General features: G+C 43.4%; 2 protein-coding genes across 4 annotated transcripts in view; both read left to right on the top strand.

Moving 5' to 3' along the window:
* Window positions 1–15237, top strand: part of Pls1 (plastin 1) — a 43670-nt gene extending 28433 nt beyond the window's left edge. Inside the window, exons 11-16 of the mRNA XM_048334959.1 lie at window positions 3848–3926; window positions 6228–6342; window positions 10016–10149; window positions 10933–11056; window positions 13999–14123; window positions 14473–15237. Of these exons, the coding sequence (XP_048190916.1) occupies window positions 3848–3926; window positions 6228–6342; window positions 10016–10149; window positions 10933–11056; window positions 13999–14123; window positions 14473–14608 (713 nt within the window). The 3' untranslated portion in view covers window positions 14609–15237. The remainder of the gene's footprint in view (window positions 1–3847; window positions 3927–6227; window positions 6343–10015; window positions 10150–10932; window positions 11057–13998; window positions 14124–14472) is intronic.
* Window positions 15238–16904: 1667 nt separating this feature from the next.
* Window positions 16905–24180, top strand: part of Trpc1 (transient receptor potential cation channel subfamily C member 1) — a 31831-nt gene continuing 24555 nt past the window's right edge. For 2 of the 3 annotated variants that reach the window (XM_048334955.1, XM_048334954.1), the window contains exons 1-2: window positions 16905–17597; window positions 22990–23144. In XM_048334955.1, coding sequence (XP_048190912.1) covers window positions 17429–17597; window positions 22990–23144 — 324 coding nt within the window. In that variant the 5' untranslated portion in view covers window positions 16905–17428. The remainder of the gene's footprint in view (window positions 17598–22989; window positions 23145–24180) is intronic. The other variant, XM_048334957.1, reaches the window with a different exon arrangement.

Here is a 24180-nt window from a genome sequence, read left to right as displayed (position 1 = left end):
CCCTGTGTCATGTTTGGGTTCTTTTGCTAGTGTTCAGCATGCTTTGGAAAGTTGTTTTTTTTTTTCAGTGTGAATAGGATTGCTACATATTTCCACTAGTATCATTTAAGTTGCTATTTGTTGGGAGATACTATGGGAAATATTTATCAATCATCTTTATGTACAACCTATGTATATTCTGGTACAAGTGCCAAAGATGTATTTGACCTCTAACTGTCATTACAGTATTTTCCCTCTTCAAATTTGTGTTTTATAAATCCTCATGAAGCTTGGCCTTATCACACCCCAAATTCATTTATTAGTATGTCTTCATTGGTAGAGAATTTCATCTCTAGAGAATTAAAAAAAAACAACCATGACATATTGAGCCTTCCTCTCAAATGGAACTGAGCTCATAGGCTACCTAGAGACAGCGTCTCCAAGGGCATTTGTGGTGGCAGAAAGTGTGCAGGCCGCAGAGTTACAAAGACTTTGCTCAGATCTTGGTTCCACCAGGATCTGAGTAACTGCTGTGCTCCTGGGTTTCCTTATACATAAAAATCAGGACTATCCCCACTTTGTTTGCAGAGTTACAGGACAAATAACAAGTGGGTAGTCACGAGTGAGAGTCTAACCCCCATTCTGTGTGTACTCATGGTCAAGGTGAGAGGAGAAAAGCACGAAATAAAGATCACAGAGCATCCAGTGAGCCTTCAATAGCTTTGTTCTTTTTCTGTTCTTTTCATAGCCACTTTTTTAATTAATTAATTTTGTGCTGGTACTGGGGCTTGAACTCAGAGCCTGGGCATTGTCCCTGACCTGTTTTCCTCAAGGCTAGAGCTCTACCACTTGAGCCACAGCTCTACTTCTGGCTTCTCTCTCTCTCTCTCTCTCTCTCTCTCTCACTTTCTCTCTCACTTTCTCTCTCTCTCTCTCTCTCTCTCTCTCTCTCTCTCTCTCTCTCTCTCTCTCTCTTTGTTTTTTAGTTTATTGGAGATAAGAGTCTCATGGACTTTCATGCCTGGGCTTTGAACTGAGATCCTCAGATCTCAGCCTCCTGAGTAGCTGGAATTGTAGACACAAGCCACTGGCACCTGGTTTTTTGCTGGTTAATTAGAGATAAGAGTCTCATGGACTTTTCTGTCCAAGCTCGCTTCAAACCACCAACCTCAGCTCTTGGCTTCTTGAGTAGCTAGGATTATAGACGTGAGCCACTGGCACCCAGCAATATCCTACAGTTAATACATCTGTTAGGTTTAGTGAGACTTTTGCCCTTCGCAGATGTCACTTTGACTTGCAGGAAAAAGCAATATTGTACCGTTCCTGCCACCTCATACATCAGCCAGTTAGATGTTAGTCCTACCTCCCGTCCAAGAGAAATTTTCCGGTCAGGACTATAGATGTTTCTCTGGTGCACAAATGCATTGTGCTTCTAGCTCGGTGTGTTTATGAACCAAGACAACTTGAAATGATGCCGGGTAAATAAAGGCTCACTTACAAAATGGTTCTTTGCTTGCCAGGTGTTAAAACTTAAAATGATAATAATGTAATTCATTGAGAACAATATGAAGACATATGAATCTCTGGAGCTTATAATAGCATCAGAACTCAATCAAAACACAACCTCCATGGCTTTTTTTTCCCCACAGAAATAAGTATTTGTATTCAGGGCTTGCTAAGCAGGTGCTCTACCCCCTAAGCAATGCCCTTGGGTCGTTTAGTTCTCTTTAGATAGTGTGTTATGCATTTGCCCTATGCCAACCTTGGAAAATATTCATCCCACAGCTCAGGTAACTGAATGCAGAATGTACCTCATCCCTGGACTGTCTTTGAGACAGGTTCTTGAGCGCTTTTGTTCAGGCTGGCTTTGAAATGGTAATGCTCCGCTTTCCATCTTCCGACTAGCTGGGATTGCAGATAACGCTGGAGTGCACCAGTCCCGGGTGGAGTCCTAAAAAATATTCATTGTATCATCAGGTTCCTTAAAAAAAAAAAAAATTCAGCGGGCTGGGAAGGGGGCTTAGCGGTGTAGAGTGCTTGCCTAGCATGCATGAAGCCCTGGGTTCCGTTCCTCAGCACCACATAAACAGAAAAAGCTGTAAGTGGCGCTGTGGCTCAAGTGGTAGAGTGTTAGCCTTGAGCAAAAGAAGCCAGGGACAGTGCTCAGGCCCTGAGTTCAAGCCCTAGGATGGGAAAAAAAAATTAAGCTATTGTGACACTATGTCTTTGTCATTGTAAGACACAATTTGGATTTTCCTGACTAGAAAGAATGTAAAAACTTTCCAATTATATAAAATTTACTTATAGAATTCTCTCTCTATATATAGAATTTGTAGTAAATCAAACAACAAAAAGTTTCCAAGTCACATGTATCAAGTTATTGATCCCAAATGCGCTTGTATTTATGGCATTGTAGGGTTTTATACCCATAAATTCATACCGATTGAGAAGGTCCCATAAGCACGGTTGGCATGGACTCTAGGCATATTTATACATTTATACATATTAATCTGAATGTTAATGTAGTCATATTTATATATAATAATCTGCTTCTGTAGATTATTATAAAGCGCTTGTAGCAGATACAACAGATTGCTCAGTTATGGTTTATGAAGACCAGAAAGAACTACATTTAAGCAAGAAAATGATGTGGCTACGTCACAGAGTTAGGATTGAAGAAGATTCTGGGAGTCACGACATTGAAAACCCATGAAAACATGGTGAGCCAGATCACTTCCTGGGAAGCTTCTGGAAATCCCAGAGCCCTTGGGATCCCGTCAAGATCTGGCGCTTAGCTCGTGGGAGCCGGCTGCTTAGCTGGTTACAGAGTTGTATGCCAAGCCATCCTGCAAATTTCACGGGCCAGAGTCTATACCGAGCGACCTGAACTTGCCTGCAGGTTAGAAGCGGTGAGAGGCACTCGCTGTGTGGGTGTCAGCTGAGGAGACAGAATGTGGGTTTTTCCATTGTCCCCGGACTTTAGGAGTCAGCTCTCCCCCCTGAAGTGATCACTGAAGTCTGAGAACTTACTAGGATGAAGTATAGCACCACCCAGAGTGGCATGAGGGTCGGGGGGGCCTGGGGTGCTCCAGTTCTGTTTTGTTTTTGTGGTGGCCCTGGGGTTTGAACTCAGGGCCTGGACACTCACCCTGAGATTTCTTTTGCTCACGAGCTATAGCTCTACCACTTGAGCTCTACTGCAGTTCTACTTCTAACTCTTTGGTAGCTTATTGGAGAGAAGAGCCTCACAGTCTTCCCTGCCCGGGTTGACTTTGAACCTTCATCCTTAGATCTCAGCCTTCTGAATAGCTAGGATTCCAGATGTGAGCCACTGGTGCCTGCTTCAAGTATTATTATTATTATGATGATGAAACAATGGTGATCTCAAGTAACACAGGAAGCCGGTGGGACAGTTACACCAATCACTGCCTCTTTTTATCTATTACCTGCCAATCCTAATCCTTTTCACTATTTGGTGTCCTTGTATAGGTTTGTGTGCCCAGAAACTTCCCTGGTTGACCAGTTCCCTTCATCTCCAATCCTCACTTCAGACTATATCCGTTTAGCCATTGTGTTTCTGGACAGAGAAACTGAGGGCTCACTTGTTCACAGATATCAAATAAGGGGATTCGGAATGGAGAGGGACAGATAGTGGCTTCCTAGATAATGGGGATCAAAGATGTTCTCTTCCCTGGAAAGAAATGACAGTTATTCAAAGAACCAGGGCAAAGTGGGCTATGGCTAGTTTGTGTATGCAAGGATGGTTTACCAATGGGTTATGGCTAGTTTGTGTATGCAAGGATGGTTTACCAAACAGCCCTGGGTTCCTTAGGCTGCAGTCACCTGTATGCACTTCTGTCCATTCCAGGAGAGAGCAAGGAAGAGAGGACCTTCCGGAACTGGATGAATTCCCTGGGGGTCAACCCGTACATTAACCATTTGTACAGGTAGATATCTTCTGTGTTTCAGCCTTGTTGTCAGGAGCCAGCCTTTTATTGGTGTTGGTGTTGGTCAGTGGCTTGAACTCAGGGCCTGGGTGCTATCAGTCATTTTGCTGAAGGCTAGTAGTGCTCTACCACTTGAGCTATAGCTCCCCTTTGGACTTTTTGGTGTTTAATTGGAGATAAAAGTCTCGGGGGCTTTCCTGTCCCAGCTGGATTTGAACTGTGATCCTCAGATCTCAGCTTCCTGAGTAGCTAGGATTATAGGCATGAGCCACCTGTGCCCAGCTAGTAAATAAATAAATATATATATATATATATATATATATATATATATATATATATGGGGCCCAGCTAGTAAATAAATAAACAAATAAATATGGGAAAAATTATTTCAGCTTTAATAGATTAGGATTGAAGTAATGACCCAAAGTTGTTCTTACCGTTATATCATTATTTTTCATTGTAATTCATATTTCTCATTTAATTTTTTTTGCCACATCTCAATTATTATAATGGTACATTTTAAAACTCATCTATAGGAACAACTGTTTTTCCCTGGATGATTATTGTGGTTTTTATGTTATTCTTTATTATACTTTAAAAAGTGACAGCAGTTAATTAATGTTGGTAGAAGCAAGAAGCTATTTTACTAACTAACTTTCCTGGGCTGCCTGCTAGGGACAGTGCTGTGAAAGTTACAGCTGTGAGGGACAGGAAACGCACCTTTTCCCTTCATAGGAAATGGGCTTGAGAAAATGAAAAAACAAAATCGATTCAGGCTAGTTTCTTATTTTAAAGGAAAAATGTCTAACCAAAGCTATCAATGAATTACATATCACGGAAACTCCTTCAAGAGTTTAACTCCTTAACGAACATTCAACTGTAAGATGTGCGCTGAAGATGAATGTCCTCGTAGAAAACCTCGCTGCTTAATCACTTGCTATTGCCTTACATCCTTAGCCTGCAGAACTGAAAGCAAAGACTAGGATATACTTTACACTTCTCAGGAGAATTTTACCTTATTTTTTCTGAACACTAAATAGTAGTAGTTTTACTTTAAGAACTCCTACTTGCTCCTAATTTCCTTCCTGTTAACCTTCATTATCGAACACGAACAGCTGCCGACTGAATAGCTGTGATTTTTCCTAGAGCTATTTTTAAAGTTTGGAAAAGAAATCATAATATGTAAGTAACATAGGAACTCATTCTACTGGATAAGTATCAAGAAATACATACAGAGAACATAATAAAGGGGGGCAATTCCTTCTTCCTCCTTTCCCTCATAGCTTTTGCTTGCTCACAGTTAACCGTCCTTCTTAGCAGAGTAAGTATATTCGCATGTTTGATTCTAACTTTTTTTTTTAATAACCGAGATCAAACGAAAGGAAGTATTCTAGTATGGGTTATTTATTCTTCAGCTCCCTACAGCCAGGCATTTGTTTTCTAAACATATTGCCAACACATCTTTGCACATGTGTGTGCATGTATGTGGTATACATTTGCATATCAGTGTAAACATTTATGAGAAATATATGGACAGATTATTGGCATGGAAGTTCTGGGTCAGATGATGTGTATGGTCATTTTCTTTTTTTTTTTTGCCCATCCTGGGGTTTGAACTCATGGCCTGGGCACCATCCCTGAGCTTCTTTTGCTCAAGGCTAGCACTCTACCACTTGAGCCACAGTGTCATTCTGTTTATGTGGTGCTGGGGAATCGAACCCAGGGCTTCATGCATGCTAGGCAAGCGCTCTACCACTAAGCCACATTCCAAGCCATGTCTGGCCATTTTGCAAGCATTAAACGATCCTCTTTTTTTGGTGTTACTGGTTGAACTCAGGGCTTTATGCTTGCTAGGCAAATGTTCTACCACTTGAACCATGCCTCCAGCCCTTTTTGCTTTGGTTATTTTTTTTTTTAATGAAATGGTCTCTTTCGCTTATGCGCCCTCTCTCTCTTTCTCTCTCTCTCTCTCTCTCTCTCTCTTTCTCTCTGTCTAGCCTCTGGACTCATCCTATTTATGCTCCCTCCCCAGATTTCTCTGTTAGGAAGAGGGAGAGGATTTCTCACAAACTTTTCTTTTCCCTTGGACTGGCCTTGAACTGCAATCCTCTTGATCTGAGCCTCCAGAAGAGTATATGGGATTTCAAGCATGAGCCACTATACCAAGCGAATCCCCTTGTGTTAGCAGACATCTCTCCCTCCATCTACCCGTCCATCTGTCCGTCTGCAGTATGCCTACTGTAACTGGTACCCACACCCTTCCTCCCCTCATCTGCTCTTCCTGCCTGTTTTCCATTTCAGTGACCTGGCCGATGCGTTAGTGATCTTCCAGCTCTACGAAATGATCCGAGTGCCTGTAAACTGGAACCAGGTCAACAAGCCTCCCTACCCAGCCCTTGGAGGGAACATGAAAAAGGTGAATGGAATAACTGGGGAGTTGGCGTTCTTGTTGTGAAGCGAAATGGCAGATTTAGAATCTCATAAGGCTCAGCAAAGTGTGCTCTCTCCCCACAATTCTCCTCTCGCCCCAAATATGTTGCTTTAATAAATATTTAGAAAGATGAAGGCAGCCTTCCCGGTCAGACCCTTGTCACTGCTTTTGTCTAGAGCGAGCTACAATGTTTAATGTTCTCCGAGGTGATCTCTAAGTGCGTTCTTTTTAACTGCACAGCTTCCTCAGTCTGTCCTGGACATATATTCCGCTGGGTTCACACTCACAATTCTCGTTCCTCACGAGGTTGAGACAAGAGGATCATCGTTTTGAGCCAGCCTGGGGAGGCAAATCCCAAGAGTCTTATCTTCAATTGGCCAGCAAAAGACTGGAAGTGGAGGTGTGGTTCCATTGGTAGAGTGGCAGTCGTGAGCGAACAAGGCCGAGGGAGGATACGATTCCCCAAGTTCAAGCCACGGTCAGGCTTGAACTGCAGAGTATTAAAAATGGCTAAATGACCAGGCGCTGGTGGCTTACACCTGTAGTTCTGGCTATTCAGGAGGCTGAGATCTGAGGACTGGAGTTCAAAGCCAGCCTGAGCAGGAAAGTCCATGAGACTCCTATCTCCAGTGAACCTCCAGAAAACCAGATGAGGAGCTGTGGCTCAAAGGGGTGCAGCGCTAGCCTTACGAGCCCCTGAATGGGTTGTATGATAGTATAATTATGTTATTTATGTTCAGATTTTTTTTCAGTATTTCAAGTGACTGAACTGCCTGCATTTTAAATTTGTATTTGATTTGCCTGTAGTTTTCTACTGTGGCAATAGGAATTTGGAAAATGTTAACTAATTTCACTTAAGTTTTTTTTTTTTTTCTTCTTCGTAATTTCAGATGCCAAAGGGAAGATTCATCATACCTGCAGGGTTTTTTTTTAAATGTTAATTATAAAATGTCATAAATGAATCATATGCAGATTGCTTCCTTTCGAGCACTAGCTATTTATAAGACAAAACATAGAGTCTGAGACAAATCCAAGATGTTGAATTTATTTTTTCTTTAAAAATGAGGCGTCCTTTCACGACACAATGCCACCGGGATGAGTTTGATGAGCGTTTCTGCTCTTGTGAAGTTCCTCGAGCCGGCAGTTACGGCTTCCTGCCTTCCTTTCTTCAGTGTTGTATTTGGCTTCGCTTGTGTCCACTGGCCGTGCTGAGCGGTCGTGGCTCCCATCCTCTGGGAGACTGCGCTCTCCGCGTTTCCCTCAACTTTCGTAGGTCTCTCGGCTTTCAGCCTGACAGCTCTAGCTATTTCTCAGGCTCAATTTTTGGCCCAAGACTTCTTTTTTCTTTTTCCTTTCAATTTTTAAAATTATCTTTAAGTAACTGTCCAAAAGGAGCTGCCGTGTAACAAAGCAGTCTAGGAATACAGCGCATCTTGATCAACGTCACCCACCTGTCCCTTGCCCACCCTGCCCCTCGCTGTTCTTAATTTTGTAAGGTGTACACCGGTTCTTGTGCACATCCTCCCCTTCTCTTCATTCATTCATCCCTTTACCCTCGACCCTACCCCCACACCTTTGGAGCACCCACTTCCTGGTTATTTTTATTTTGCTGAACTTTCTGCCTTTGTAAGCAATTACACTATTTGAGTTCCTCCTTGAACCTACTGTATTTCAGTTAGTATGTTTGTATACACGTGCACACCACCCAATGCCTTTACTTCAGTGTGTAAGCTGCAGCTAGCTTCCACATATAAGGGAAAACATGAATCCTTGGTCTTTCTGGGCCTGGCCAAACTTTGCTTCACATTTCTCCAAGTACGCTATTGTTCTTTCTAATGGATGTGTAAAATTCCGCTGTGGTTATAGGCCATATTTTCTCGGTCGGTCCGTTCCTCCTCTGAGAGGCATCTGGGCTGATTGCATAGCTTGGCTGTGGTGAACAGCATGGCAGTGAACATGTTTGTGCTGATGTCTTTACCACATCCCGATTTGTAATCTTTTGGATGAACGCCCAGGAGTGGAATTGCTGGATTGCAGGTCTTTTTTTTTTTTTTAATATCTTAAGACTTGGGGTCTCAGATTTGTTCAGCAGATGCTGTATTGCCGAGCCACCCCTCCAGTTCTACTGTGCACTTAGTAGATAGGGTTCCACTGTCTGCCTGTCCTTGCACTTGGGCCCTGTTCACATTTCATGCTCCCAGTTGTAGCTAGGATGATCCGTTCATGCCTCAGTGCTCAGTGCCTTCTGGTGAGATGGAGTTTCACAGGCTTTTCTGCTGAAGCTGGCCAGGAGCCCCAGTCCTCTTGCTCTCCACTTCTTGGTAGTAGGATTACAGACGTGAGCAATGACCCTTCAGATCTCTGTTTCCCAGTCGTTAGCACTGCAGGCATGGCCCACCAGTGTCTGCATAAGAGTCCTTTATTTCTGTATTTCCATCCTTAGGGGGAAAATATATATTTATATATATAAATAATATAAAAATATACATATATATATATTTTAGGGCTTTTGGCTTCCCCCAGCAACCTAATTTCTAATTCCTTCTCTAGTTTGGTATTGCTCCAAATCTTGCAAGGGCTCTGCCAAATTTGAAGCCAAGCACTCCTATAAACAGCACACATCCTACATGAAGACCCATTTCCAGTTTCCCTTTCCTTGCCAGCCTTATCAGCATCTTCAGTAGGCCTCTACTTTGACACCCCAAACTCGGTTTTTCCTCCATCAGCTCTCCCCAGAATTTTGTCCAAACTTCAAAACAGATGGTCCTTCACAGAACCACATTTTACACAATACAGTTTGTTACAAAATTCTCTCTTTGACCTGCGTATCCATGGAAAACGTTGTTTACTCTCTTCCGGTTTTAGTTATATAACCAGAGTGCTGTTATTTTTTTTCCCATAGACTAGGAGTCAATTCACCTAAAAAAAAACACAACTTTTATACATATCTATGGTGCTTATTTCTTTTCTTAAATTAAGAATTATTATTATTGTGGAGTTGTATAGAGAGATTACAGTTCTATAAGTCAGGTAATGAGTACAATTCTTCTTGGACAATGTCACTCCTTTTGCTTTTCCTTAGTTTCCCCTCTCTTCCCTGCTCATGAGTCACATAGTTCTTTTGTGTGTGTGTGTGTGTGTGTGTGTGTGTGTGTGTGTGTGCATGCGTGCGTGCCTGGGACTTGAACTGAGGGCCTGGGTGCTGTCTCTGAGCATTTTTTGCTCATTGCTAGTGTATTCCCTCTTGAGTCACACCACCACTTTTTGTGTCTTCACCGGTTAATTAGAGATAAGAGTCTCACAGACTTTTCTGCCCAGGCTGGCTTCGAATTGTGATCCTCAGATCTCAACCTCTCCTGAGTAAAGGAAAAGTAGACATCCCAGTAAGAGAGTTGTAGCATTAAGACATGGGTGATAAGAAATCTCTGCAGAGGTCAGGGTAGAACAACAACAAAACAACAACAAAATATTAGAAAGGGCTGAGCTATAAAATAGGAATAATTATTCCTCGCATTTGTGTGGTTATTGGGCAATGAAATTTGAGCACCACACAGGTCATTATAACTATCCTTTTTCCCACGATTGAGCTAGGTTTACAGGTGCAGGAGAGAGGGTTTTAGGGATGCGTCTTGAACCCAAACCTTTTGCTCCCTGGTAGATTGAAAATTGTAACTATGCCGTGGCGCTTGGGAAAAACGAAGCCAAATTCTCCTTGGTGGGCATTGCCGGGCAAGACCTCAACGAAGGCAACTCGACCTTGACACTGGCATTGGTGTGGCAGCTGATGAGAAGGTACATGACCGCGTGCGACACTCCCGAGGTCGTCCCAGCTGTCTTTGAAGCCCAATAAGCACCAGGAACACATAGTGTGAGAATACAGCGACGCTGTAATAGGTTTGCTATTGACTTGATGCTCCTGAGCTATGTGTTAAAGGGAGACAATCTCCACAAACACAAGCACTTTTTATGAATACCTCTTAAATGGGCTTTGTCAGGAACTGCTTCACTTTTTTTTTTTTTAAATACCACGTGGTAGTTTTTGTTTTGAAGAATGAGCGCTGTAATTTTGGAAAGCGATCAAGTGCAGATGCCAGACTAAAATTAGAGATGTTAGAACTGAACTTCTCCTCCCTTTCTCCTTCTCCCTGTCCCTTCTTTTATTTGGAAACAGGGTCCCACGATATATCGTGGGCTGGCTTTGGACTTGGGGATTCTCCTACCTCAGTCTCCCAAGTACTGGGATTTCAGATGTGCATTACCATGTCCGATGCTCTCGGAAATGCTTTTTTTTAATTTAATTTAATTTTTTCTGGTCCTGGGGTTTGAACTCTCGGGCAGGCTCTGTCCCTGAGCCTCTCTGGGTTCATGGCTAGCGCTCTACCCCTTGAGCTACCCTGCCACTTCCACCTTTTTCTGTTCATGGGGTACTGCGGAATCGAACCCAGGGCTTTATGCATGCCAGGCAAGCACTCTGCCACTGAGCCACATTCCCGGCGCCACTGACGTGTTTAATATGAATGGTGTGGAAGCTAACTTGGCCCTGTGAGTCTCAAGCATAAATCTTGTCTGTTGCAGGTACACACTGAAGGTGTTATCTGATCTTGGAGATGGGGAAAAAGTGAATGACGACATTATCATTAAGTGGGTCAATCAGACGCTTAAAAATGCAAACAAAAACACTTCTATTTCCAGCTTTAAGGTAATCATTTTTTAAAATAAATTTTAGTGGAAGGAACTTTTTTTAAATAATGGAAAGGACAATTGTTAGGCTCAGAATCATGTTGGTACTGTATCTCAGAAACACACGACGTTTAGGTATAGTATTGGGCATGTAGAAGCTAGAACTATTCAGTTGGAATTCTTTTTTTTTTTTTTAGTTGTCTTGTTGAGTAGAAATGCAAGTGAGTAGACTGTGGTAATGTACTTTGAAGAAAGACACAGAAGTGAGCCAAGAAGAAAAGAATACTAATTCAGTTGTCAAATAAACGGAGGAGAAAGATAAACCCCATTGTCTCTATAGGCGCTATACTGGCTTGTCCTCTCTAGCCGCAGTCTCAGAACTGTTCCGACATCAGCCCCCCGCCCGTGACTCAAGTGGGCGCTGAGAAACCTGGTAGGAGAAGACGGGTCTTGTCGTGTGGTCTCGTCATGCACCTCACACTCCGTCAGCATTGTGACTCCTCCATCCGCGCTCGCGCCCGCCCCCACACCGTCCTCATCACGCCTGCGCTTGCACGCGAGCATGTCTGCCTGCACACGTCCCCTCATCGAGCCTTGTGTGTGTGTGTGTGACTTGATGAGCTGTGAAACACAGCAGGTGGCGCCGTTTTGTGATGAACTAGTAAAGTGCCAACGGATGGGAGGAGCTCCTCTGCTCTCCCGGCGTTCCTTGCTTTGCCTTGCGCTGTTTAACGCCGTCGCGGAGCGGGACGAATGTCAGAGGGGGTACGAATTCAGTCTTCCTGTCTTTGCCAGTGGGCTTGACAGGAAACTGAATGTTGGCAGAGATGTGGTCCTAGTCCTAGTTCAGGTGCTTTTTATCTCCTCCCTTTCTGTCTTGGAAGGAGCAAGCGACATTGAGGGGGTTTGAGAGGTCTTTACTTTTTATTATATAAGAACCTGTAAGGAGATAAGATTTTATAATTGGGAGGATCAAGGTTCCAAGCCAGTCTGGACAGAAAAGTTGTTGAGACTCCGGACATGGTAGCCACATGCCTGTGATCCCAGCTTTGTGATCTCAGGACACCACCCCCACCCCCCCCATATCATGAATCAGGGATACCCAGGTGGAAAGCAAGACTCTTATCCTAAAAGTAATGAACAACCTGGATTTTGAAATCGAGATGTATGGTTGACTTCATGGTTAGTTGAGCCAGTTACTGAAGGGCATTCAAGACTTGGGGTTTTCCCTCCTCTGCTTTGCCATCTGACATACCAGCTCTGCTAGCTTCCAGTCCCTCAAGTCCCTGTCCTCCCATCCCCCCACCCTTCCCCACCCCCCCTCCCCCAACTGCTTCTTCTGGTTATAGGAAGGACTCACTGGCTCTCTGTAGCCTGATTGAACGAGGCCCAAATGAAAGGATAGAAACACCTTGTCAGCCAGCGTGCTGGTAGCTTCAGGCCTGTCATCCTATCAGCTCAGGAGGTTGAGATCAGAGGTTCATGGTTCAAAGCCAGCCGGGGCAGGAAAGTCTGTGAAACTCTTAGGACCTACCAACCATCAGAAAACCAGAAGTGGAGCTGTGGCTCAAAGTGGTAGAGTGTTAGCCTTGAGCAAAAGAGCTCAGGGACAGCACCCAGGTCCTGAGTTCCAGCTCTACAACCGAAAAATAAAGAAGGAAAAAGGACTATCTTGTTAATTTGTTAATGAGACTAGTGTTTTACAACCTGTTTATTTTTTCCCATTATTGTCCCCCCTCCCCCGCAAGGAACATTTTTGGACACTTCCCCCCCATCACTCTTTCCCATTAAAATTGAGAGTGTAATACACTGTTTACACAGTGTGTACTTTGTGCTAGAAAAGCAGTACGTTTAACATCCTTTCTGCACTGAGAATACCCAGTCGAGATCCATTTATGGTCTTTTCTGGAGCATTGGGTTGGAACTTTCTGGAACAAGCGCTGCAGGTCCCTAGAGCAGTCTAGAGACAGAGCAAAAATAGGGATTCTGTTAGGATGGAAACAGAAGAGGGAGTGAGCACATTCTATAGGCAGATTGTGACCACCCAGAGAAAACAAGTCACTTGTGCAAGGACCGGTAAAGGCTAGAATGAATTCAGGTTGAGGCCCAACTTCAGCTGTCGCCCAGTCTATTGGAATTCAGTGGTCCATGTTGTATTCGCCTTGGAAAATAAGTCCCAAACAGAGTATCTTGGCATTAGAATGAGTTGATTACAGGTTCAAATACTTGTACTGTACTCAGTGGCTTTCTAAACTTCATGTTCTTCTTCATCGTTAGAAAAGGGATTTTTTTTTTGTTTTTTTTTGGCCAGTCCTGGGCCTTGGACTCAGGGCCTGAGCACTGTCCCTGGCTTCTTCCCGCTCAAGGCTAGCACTCTGCCCCTTGAGCCACAGCGCCGCTTCTGGCCGTTTTCTGTATATGTGGTGCTGGGGAATCGAACCTAGGGCCTCGTGTATCCGAGGCAGGCACTCTCGCCACTAGGCTATATCCCCAGCCCAGAAAAGGGATTTTTAACTCCTTTGTCATGACGCTGTTTGGATTAAAAATGAGGACTAAATAAGTTACAACACCAAGCCACAAGAACAATGCTTCTGCTGATTTCACTCCTTTCTGAATTCGTGGCCTAAGAAATATAATATCACCAGAGTTTGTGAATTGTTAACTGAAAATCCATTTATTCCCTTCCCAAAGTGACTTTCTTTTTACAGAACAGATCCTATAGTTAGCACCATAGGAAGTGTCATGTCCACAAATGGTACAGTCAGGTAGGTGACAATTCTTTATCATTTATAGAAAGATAGAAGAAAAGTCATATATCAAATGGCCGCAGAAAAGCTTACTAAATCCAAAGACAATTTATCGCTTGGTTTCAGTTATGTGAGTAGGAGCAGAAGAGGCCGATACTGAGGAAAACGAAAGGGTACCATGTTGACGGACGCTAATGTACTCTTTATTTTCTAGGATAAATCAATTAGCACAAGTTTACCTGTCCTAGACTTGATAGATGCCATTGCACCGAACGCTGTTCGTCAAGAAATGGTCAAGAGAGAAAACCTTTCTGATGAGGACAAACTGAACAATGCTAAGTAAGCTTTCACGGCTTATAAATTCCCTAAAATGCTTCCGGGAGCTGAGGATGGTAGTATACACCTGCAATCCCAGCACGTGGAAGGCTGAGGCTAATCTGGGTAATACAGACCCTGTATTAAAAAAAAAAAAAGAAAGAAAGAAAGAGAAAAGGATTAATAAAATCCTTACAGGAAAGGTTTCACGTGTTATAAAGTACGACTTGAATGGGGAATGAGATTTAAGTCCCATCCTGAACCTTTTCTGTGGAGTTAATCTTACCAAAATGTTTGTACACTTTTGTGAACACCTGTCCAGTGAAAACCAGTTGACCACAGATTCCAAGATGGTTTTCCTTGTCTTTTCAAGGTATGCCGTCTCCGTCGCTCGAAAGATCGGTGCTCGGATCTATGCCTTACCCGACGACCTTGTAGAAGTGAAACCGAAAATGGTGATGACCGTGTTTGCGTGCTTAATGGGAAAAGGGCTGAACAGGATAAAATAACGCAACATTTAATGCGCTTTTCTGCCACACTAAATACACGGAATGCCTCACAGTTTACAGAATTTTGAAATGTAGCGTGTACAAAATCAGAGTATTTGTATGCTGAAAATAGAGTTCTATGTTCATGAATGAATTCAATACCCTGTTCCTATTAGTTAGAACCTGACAGCCTTTTTTTTGTTTGTTTTTGGATAACACAAATAATTTACCTCTTGATACTGATACTAGAATGGTTCATTATCAACTTGATATTTCATGATGAAATTATTTTTGTTTCCTAAAAGTTTTATCAAAACCAGATAAATTCCCTCTTTTTTCATGGCTTTAAAAGATCAAAAAAGTTTTTTCAGGTCCTGTTGTGAAATGTTTGGATTTTTTTTTGATGTGCTATTTAATTTTGATCGTAAATATAGCCAGACTCCAATTTATTCATTTTCTTCTTCTGATTATGTGATGTAAAACTCTATTCTGTAAATTTCTATAATGTCTAAAATCTGAAAGTGACAAGTATTGCTCATTAGCATGATTATTTTTTTGTGCCTGTACTGGGACTTGAACTCAGGGCCTCAAGCTCTTGCTTGGCCTTTTCCCATTCAAGGATGGTGCCCAGTTGAGCCACACCGCCACTTCTTGCTGGTTAATAAGAGCGAAGTCTCACAAACTTTCCTTCGTTGACTGCCTTCAGATTTCAATCCTTAGATTTCAGCTTCCTGAATAGCTAGGATTATAGGTACAACCTATCAGCATTTTTTTTAATGTATAAGAGAGCTAATTCTTGAATAAATACCAGAGTCCACTCTTTGTATAAGTAGCAGGAGCTTTTTAATACTTTAATTTGAACTACACTGCTATTTTGCATATCCTAGTTTGGTAATAGAACTTTATCTGTGACATGTAGTATATACTATATGCTGGTAGGATGGTTTTAGAGAAATGTGTGTATATCTACTTACACACATGCTCACGTGAAGAGTTCCTTTAAAAATATTCATTATGATTGTGTGCATTATTTTTTTCACCTGATTCCTTTCAAATACTTGTAGCCAAACACAGCTAGAACATGATGGCACTATTCCATCTGTATATTACACTTGCCAGTTTGGCTCTCTAGGGGAATTGACATAATGTAGAATACGCCCGCCGACACCAACGTTCCACCTAGTTCCGCATTTCCCCCCATAGTCTTCTTTAAACTGGCAGTGTCTGTTTCATATTTTTGGTATTCAGGAATAGCTAAAACTTGAGACCTCCCTTCTTTTCTCCTAATAGTCTAGCCGCATCCCAATCCTGTTTCTCCCAGCTAAATTCAGAAATGTACTCCCTCCACCTTTCCCTGTTTTGTGCCAGCAAGCAAGACTGCTGTGTAGCAAGAATACTGTCACTTCCGCTCCACTGCGACCCCTCCTTGGACCATTGATCATAGCAGTGTGTCCACGAGTTTAGAATATTTTTTAGAATGAAATGATCAACGGGTAGATAGATATTTGAAAATGTATTCTTCTACAAGAGATCTCTCTTTCCCTTTTATATTTTGATGATTGTTTTCTTATTTGAAGATCATTGTATGTTCTTGCTCTTTTATGAGATTCTTTACATTGTGCTGTCTTCTCTTTATTTTATTTTTTTTTCCACCGTGATATTCCCCAAACGATCTGATTTCCGTGGAATTTGGCACTTCGGGGTGTTCTTTTCCTCGCAAAGTATATTTAATTAAAAAAAACAACAAAACGCTGTGTAAGTAGAAATGTGTCGATATTTATTTCATTGGAGGAAAAACATGCAACCCTCGTGTAACCCAGGAGAGTGGGGAATCTTCAAGAGTTCAAGGCCAACCTGGGGAAAGAGAAAGGGAGATCTCATGTCAAAAGAAAAACAACACAAAATACAAACGCAAGGGCTGGAGCCAGGCATCCAAGTGGGGGAGGGGGGGGAAAACGGGTGCTGGGGCTCGAACTCGGGGCCCGGGCGCTGCTGGCCTTCAGCTGCTGCTTTGCTCAAGGCCAGGGTTGCTCTCTGCCTCTTGAGCCACAGCCGCCCCGCCTCCGCCAAGCCCCGCCCCCCCGAGCGCGCCCCGCCCCCCGGGGCCGCTCGCTAAGCCTCCTCCTCCGGGCCCCGCCCCCTTCCGGAGCGCGTCCAATTCCAGGCCGGAGCCCTCTTCAGGCCCCGCCCACCGGCCCCTTAGCCCCGCCCCGGTCCCCGCCCACCAAAGCCCCCATCCATTCCGCACGCCCCGCAGCCCTCTCCGGGCCCCGCCCCCCTCGGGCCCCGCCCCCTCCCGCAGGCCCCGCCCCCGCGGCGTCGCCGGCGCCCGGGATGAGGATGACGTGAGGGGAGAGCCGCGAACATCCATCCTGTCCGGGCGGGCGCCGCGGGGCCGGCCGCGAGGAGCCGCGCCCGTCCGAGCCGCTCTCCGCTCGACCCCCGCCCCGCCGCCCCCCGCCCCCGTCTGCCCTCGTCCTCCTCCCGGGCCGGGCCGCCTCCCGCGCGGCCCCCGCGGCTCCTGGCACGGCCCCGCGCTCGGCTGCCGCCCTGGCGCGCTCCAGTCTGTCGTCCCCGGACGGGCGCGGAGCGGCGCGGCCCGGCCGCCGGCGGCTGGGGAGGGGGCGCTGGCCCCGGGGCCGCGCCGGCGCCGCCACCAACCTGGGGCTGTCGGTGGAGGGCGAGTGCTGGCTCCGCGGGGAGGCGACGCCCTTCGGGGCCAACGGGCCGCGCGCCGCCGAGGCGGCGGCCGGGGGAACCACGCACCCCTTCTCGGGGCCGGGGTCGGGGTCGGGGGGAGCCCCGCCGCCGTCCCCCGGCCTGCCCCCGTCGTGGGCCGCGATGATGGCGGCCCTGTACCCGAGCACCGACCTGCCGGGCGTCCCCTCCTCCTCCCCGCCGCCCTCCCCATCCGCGTCGCCCCACGAGGTGATGGCGCTGAAGGATGTGCGGGAGGTGAAGGAGGAGAACACCCTCAACGAGAAGCTCTTCCTGCTGGCGTGCGACAAGGGTGAGAGCCCGCCGGGGGGGACCCCCCCCACCACACACCCCAACCCCGGAGGCGCGGGGCCCGGGCCTCTCCCCGCGCCCCGGCCGTCCGTTCCCGCCGCGCGCGCGCCCGCCCGGGCCCGAGGCCCCGCCCCCGGCCGGTGGGCGTGGAGTGGGCGTGGCCTCGCCCCCCTCCCCAAAGGTGTGCGTGTGTGAGGGGGGGGGGGCGTCAGGACCCCACTTTGAGCCCTACCTCCCCCAGGCTACTAGCTAGTCTACTCCCGTTTTCCTCTACCCCCCCCCCCACCTCTTCTTGCCTTTTGGGGAGCCCTTCCTGGCCCCCCCACATTCCGAGGCCTTCCCTTGAAGGGCATTTTCACCCTGTTTTAAGTTTTTGTTGTTTTTGTTTGTTTTAAAGGAATTTGGGATCTCGAATATCCCCAGGAGAATGGGATTTAAGAGATTCTGCTTCTCCATCTCCACCCCCCCCCACAACCCCTTCCCCCCAACTTCCAATAATAAACTGAAGAAGGTCTGTATGCATTGTTGCCAAAGGGAGGGGAAGGTTTATTGCTCCAGAGCCTTCTTTGGGAGATCAAGGTACTGGAAAATAACTACAGGGCGAACTTAGGCAGAATGCATTTAGTGTGCTTTAAAAAAGAAAAATCTAGAAATTGGTCATTTTTATGGTCTATGAAAGAAGCCGGCCTGTAAGTATGCCCCCCGAGTGATGCCTATAATAAAAAGGAGTAGGACGTTGCCCACAGATGGCTTTTTTTGTCCTACACGAGAAGCACTGAGAATTTTGTTTCTAAAATACGTAGCTTTGCTGTGCTGTATGTAGGCCATGCATGCCTAGAGGAAAAAAAAAAACAAAAACAAAACTCTGTTAGAACAGTGCAGACTTCCAAACATACATCCGAAGGACCATTTACACTGTGGGAAGATTAATTACAGAAGACTCCTTGCCTGTCCGCCTGTGTTGAGTGTGTTTTAAGTAAACAATGCCCTCTCTTACCTCCGACTGCTTTTGAAATAGAATTTTATTTACACACTTTTGGAGACATATTGATGTGTAAACAAAGTCTACTGCATGGTCTTATAAGCATTAAAATAGTATGAAAGCCTTTGTAAAGATTTCACAGACATCTTTGAGCAGTCTCCGAACTGTAAAGCATGGAATGTCTCTATCATCACAAAATTGTGGTCTCTGCATTATTTAAAATTTCCCAATATTGCTAGCATGGCTTGCCTGAATTCTCTCAAAAATTGTCTGAAAGGGGGGTGGATGCGTGAGAAAAACTGTCTGAGAGGGGTAATTTGTGTTATTGTAGAATAAGTACCCCTGCACCTACCCTACTTCATTGTGATTATTTAGAAGCCAACAGGAAATATAACAAGAAAAGAAACTGGATATTCCAGTCAAGTTGCAGGCAGAGAAATGTTATCATGGAATATGCTTGGTGTAGAGTTTTTAAGTTTTCTTTTGGTTTGTTTTTTTTAAAAACAGTCTCATGGTGAGTCCTTTCAAGTGCTGAGATTACAGACCTGTGCAACTACACAAGGCATAGGTATTCGGATGCTGTGTAGATTTAGGATTATTGCAAGATATATCTCAAACAAAAAAACGTTTAAATTGATAGCAGGTTCTGAGACTACCCATGGCACAAGTTGAAACAGCTTGATATTTGTCAGTTACTCATTTTATAACATTAAGATCCTTGGAGAGAGGCTAAGGGCATGGCTCAAGTAGTAAGAGGGGCTTGTCTAGCATTTACAAGGCTCTGGGTTCAATCCCCAGTACCCTTTTTAAAAAATGAAAAAAAAATAGTGAAATAAAATAAAAATGAATTCATGTGATAGTGTGTATATTGTTTACATGTCTGTGTTCAGTAATATTCTTAAACTTTTTTTGGTGTTAGGCAAACAAAATCTAAAAGTGAAAATTTTCTTAAAGTAGCTAAAATTCACATTGCATTGGCATCTTCAGACCAGGTGGCAAAGGTGTACTAAAATAGCTGTTGGAGTAGGGCGCTCAGGCTCTTTGTAGACCATTTCCTTAAATCCTTACAACTCAATGAGCCAGATATGTGTGCGTGTGTGTGTGTGTGCGCGTGTGTGCGCATAGCCTTATATACCTAAGAAGAATCTAGGAATTTCTAAAGCCAAACTTGTGGAAATATGATGGTCATGTGTATGTCAGTGAATGGGCGGTCCTTAGAGAAGTGTATAGGTAAAGGAGTAAGCAAAGTAGAAAAGATTTAGTTTATAATGACTGGCCTTTATGTAAGTAAGTCCAATAGAGGCAGGAAAAGCTAACCCCAGTAGTAGCCATTTCATGATGGCTATTACGTATTTGTCATAATGGGTTTGAACCTCTAATAGGTTAAAAACTGGGCCCTTTTCTGGACCAGTTTCTGAGAAAATTCAGTTTCTGTTCCAGTAATCATAAGTCTGAGTCTGCCACTGCTCCTATTTCTAGACACAGAACTTTATAATTCAAAGGCTAATTGAAAGGAGTTCACTTTCTAGGTGAATTTTATTAACCAGTAAGGCATGATACTTATTGCTCATGTCTTTTTCCTTTCTCATTGAGCGTGTGATCATGAGCCTCTTTTATTCATAAGAGTCTGTCGTTTCTCTCTTGCCAACTCATTGGAACAAGGATAGCTAGTATTTTATTTAGGAAGAACTTAAACTAACTGTGACTCATTAATCTTTCTCACTTAGTTTAACTGTTCAGTAGATGGTCCTTTGGGAACACTTGTGGACATATGTTCACATAGAGCCTCTGATTTGCTGATGACCAGTAATGAATTCTTATGGAGAAAAAAAGCATACAAAAAGGCTCAGTCCCTGCCAACTCTTCATGAAGACTGATTTTCGGGAAATTTAATTAGGGTTTGAGCCCGTCTCGTCTTAACGTTCACACACGAGGTCAGAGTGATCTGGAAAGGAAGAAGGATTCAGCCTACTTTGTGCTCTATTAGCTTTGTGATTACTACACTATAAGGAAGGCTACCTTTAGCTTCTTACATAAGCTTTGTTTACCTCAGGATTAAGGATGTTTTTCAAGTGTGCAACAACTTTGGGAGTGTTTCCTGAATACCTTAATATATTTAATGATGCTTTTTTGTTTGTTTGTTTTAGCTGTTCGTGGAGAGGTTCTGAAGCCTGTGAGGTTAGAGGAGGGTGGCAAGAATTAAAGACGCTGGGAGGTCTGTGTTGGTAGATGGTGGCAAAGGTTAGAGAGATTTGCCTAGGAGGGAAGAAAGGAGGAAACACACAGCCCGCCATCATCCATCACCGCATTTAAGTACTTTGTACAGGAAAGCCTTTCAATCACCAAAGTTTTAGGTTGTCCTAGCTGAGAAGTGCTACCAAGGGGAGTCGATTGTGGTTATTTTACCAGTGACAGAACAGCCAGCCAGCAAGATAAACAAAAAAAGAGGACTCCTCACTTGGGCGTATCCTGGTCACAGAGCCGAGGTTTTATTGTCATGGTTTTCCTACTGCTAAGACACTACAGTGGACTCACCTGGAAAAAGGGTTTTTCACGCTCTCCTCCAGCAGCAGTGGTAACCTTTTAGGGCTCCATTCCTTTGGTGACGTGTTTGCTAAGTTTCTACCACAAAGCATTAGCGTCTAAATTTTAATTAGTAGTGCTACAGGGACAGTATTTCTTTTGTGAATAATCTTCTTCTGGAAGGAATTAAGGAACTATATTTCAAGAAAACTAGTATCTTCTCTTCTCTCAGTGTGGGGATTGTAAAGTTATAGATTAAAAAAAAAATACCAGCATATTTATGCGATAGTTTAGCAAATAGAATCTGCTACTTATCTTTCTTATTTATCTATTTTGTAGTACTGGGGTTTGAACGCAGGGGCCTTGCACTTGGTAGGCAGGGGTGTATCAAATGAGCCATGCCCCTAGCCCTTTTTTTTGCTTTAGTTCTTTTTTTTTCTGGTCCTGGGCTTGAACTCAGGGCCTGTACACTGTCCATAAACCTCTTTGTGCTCAAGGCTAGCACTCTACCGTGTGAGCCACAGCCCCACTTCCAGCCTTTTCTGTTTATGTAGTACTGAAGAGTCGTATCCAGGGCTTCATGCGTGCCAAGCAAGCACTAAGCCCCATTCCCAGCCCCCTTTAGTTTGTTTTAAGATAAGGTCTTGAGCTTTTCGCCCAGGCAGTCCTCAGACTGCAACCCTCTTACCTCTGTCGCTTGCATAGCTGGGATTGCAGGTGTTTCCTACCTTGCCAGAATTGTTTATAAGATTGGGTCTTGCCGCTTTGGGTCTGGGCTGGAATACTCCTAGCTTCATTATCTGAGTAGTTGGCATTATAGACATGTGCCACCATGCTGGAGCTCTATTTTTCTTATTCACTTAGTCCAATGTTAGTATTTTTCTGTATCATGAAATCACTTTCTTTTTTCTTCTAGTTTCCACTCTGTTCTTTCCCAGTTTCTTATTAAGAAATAATTGTATTTGCAAGCCACTTAAAGTGGTGTATATTCATGTGATGTTTAGAAAGCAAAATGAAGCAAGACAAGGCACTCTTGCTTGTTTTCTCTAATTGCCATTTCTCTTTCGATTGATTCGCTTTATTCCTGCCCTGTACCATCTTGTCATTAGACAAAGAGAATAAATAGTTCCCAATTTCCTATGGGATAACTGATTGATTGTGGGCTACAATCTGGCACTGCAGTTCTAGTCATAATTTGTCAACTGAGTGTTCCCTGGTTACTTAAGTAGCTTCATTAATGAGATGCTCTGTGTGTGTGTGTGTGTGTGAGTGTGTGTGTGTGTGTGAGAGAGAGAGAGAGAGAGAGGATGGAGGGGAGGAGGAAAGGGGAGGATTTTCAGTCAGTCTTCTCTCTTATTGTAGATACCATACATACCAACAAGTAAAAATATACATGTTGACACCACTTTTCAAAAGTCTACTTTTCCTCTTCTGAGTATCCTCTATTAGATTTTTAACCATTATGATGTGGACGCAAAAGTATATGTGTGTCTGAGATATAAAATTTCTTCTTTTAAGAAACATTTCTTTTCTTGCTGCCAGTTTGCCTGTCTGGATATTCTTTATTAAATTGCTCTGCATATATCTTCTGTGAATTTCTCTCCTTATGTTGTCAAATTAAGAATTTTAAGGTAGTAAGTTTTATTTCATATTACTCACTTAAAACTTTTCTATTTGTGTTTTGTATTTGCTGCTGACACATAAATATATTTTTTAAATCAAGATACACAGTAGGAAAATTTCACATTTGTAGTGTTTATTTCCATATACAAGAATGAGTTTAGGGTTTTTTTTTAATCTTTTAATTCAACAAGCTAAGTTTTTCTTTACAGTCATTCTTATTTAATATGTCTTGAATATTAAGTTATGTTTGTATATTGTTATTTAGGTGACTACTATATGGTTAAAAAGATTTTGGAGGAAAACAGTTCAGGGGACTTGAACATAAATTGCGTAGATGTGCTTGGGAGGAATGCTGTTACCATAACTATTGAGAACGAAAACTTGGATATACTGCAGCTTCTTTTGGACTACGGTTGTCAGGTACAAGGCCAGATAATTTTATCCACAGCTTCTACGAACTGTTAGATATGCCATGTTTTCATCTTTCCTTCTACTTAACCTCCTTTGTCTTTGCCTTCTAACCTTCTCTCTTTCACCTTCTGTTGTATTTTGAGCCATAATACATTTTGAAAACAGACCAAAGGTCTGACATTTTTAATTGATCTACTTTTTTTTCTCTCAGTTGTCACTTTTCCCTACATTTGATAGAAGTCAATGATCACAACTTTTTTTCTTATTAACTATATCATTACTATTTTCATTGTGTAACCAAGAATAGTACAAGGGTTCTGAAAGTGTTTGGGGAGTAGGCTTTTCTGTGGCCCTTATTTATACACAAATAAAAAATTCTCATTAAACAAGATAATTTGACTTTGGTTTTCTCCTAAGTTTTTATTAATATTTTTTGTTTGAAATTTAACATTTACTTAGGTCTAAAGATGGGTGCTTTGTGTTAAGACTGGAAATGATAGATTTTTTTTTAATTTGTCTTAACAGCAGTTCAGGTAGAAAGGAATAAATAATTCAGTCTAGTAGAGATCCTAAAGCAACTTTGGTAATAATATTTGCTTTTCCTTTTTGATTTGCTTATAAATGGATGTAGTCATGAAGTCTCTATGTTGGTGTTGATGAGGTAGTTGGTTTTTTTGGACTGAGATCAGGAAGCACTCAAAGAAGATTCTCTTGCGCATAGGTAGATATTTTTAGAGTTAAAAAAGAAGCTGCCTTCAGTTATCCAGAAACGTCACTTATCCAGAACATAACTGAGAATCACAAAGTTAGTCAAAAGTACTTCTGAGCAGCCCGAGTAGCTGCTAAATTTAATTTCCAAATTAAACTTAGTTGTAGGAGTCCTTCTGGAGCCCTTATTCAGACTTTTTTTTTTCTTTCTCATTTTAGGTCCCAGTTTACCAATTCTCATTTCTTAGTTTTGTATTCTGAAGAGGTACATAGGCTATGAAAAGGGCAATAACACTTCAGGGGAACAAAATGAGACACATTTAGCCAAGAGGTGACA

Source organism: Perognathus longimembris, chromosome 26 (genome assembly GCF_023159225.1).
Source record: "Perognathus longimembris pacificus isolate PPM17 chromosome 26, ASM2315922v1, whole genome shotgun sequence".
Lineage (NCBI taxonomy): Eukaryota > Metazoa > Chordata > Mammalia > Rodentia > Heteromyidae > Perognathus > Perognathus longimembris.
The sequence above is the reverse complement of the archived record's forward strand: the minus strand, read 5'-3'. Positions and strand labels throughout refer to the sequence as shown.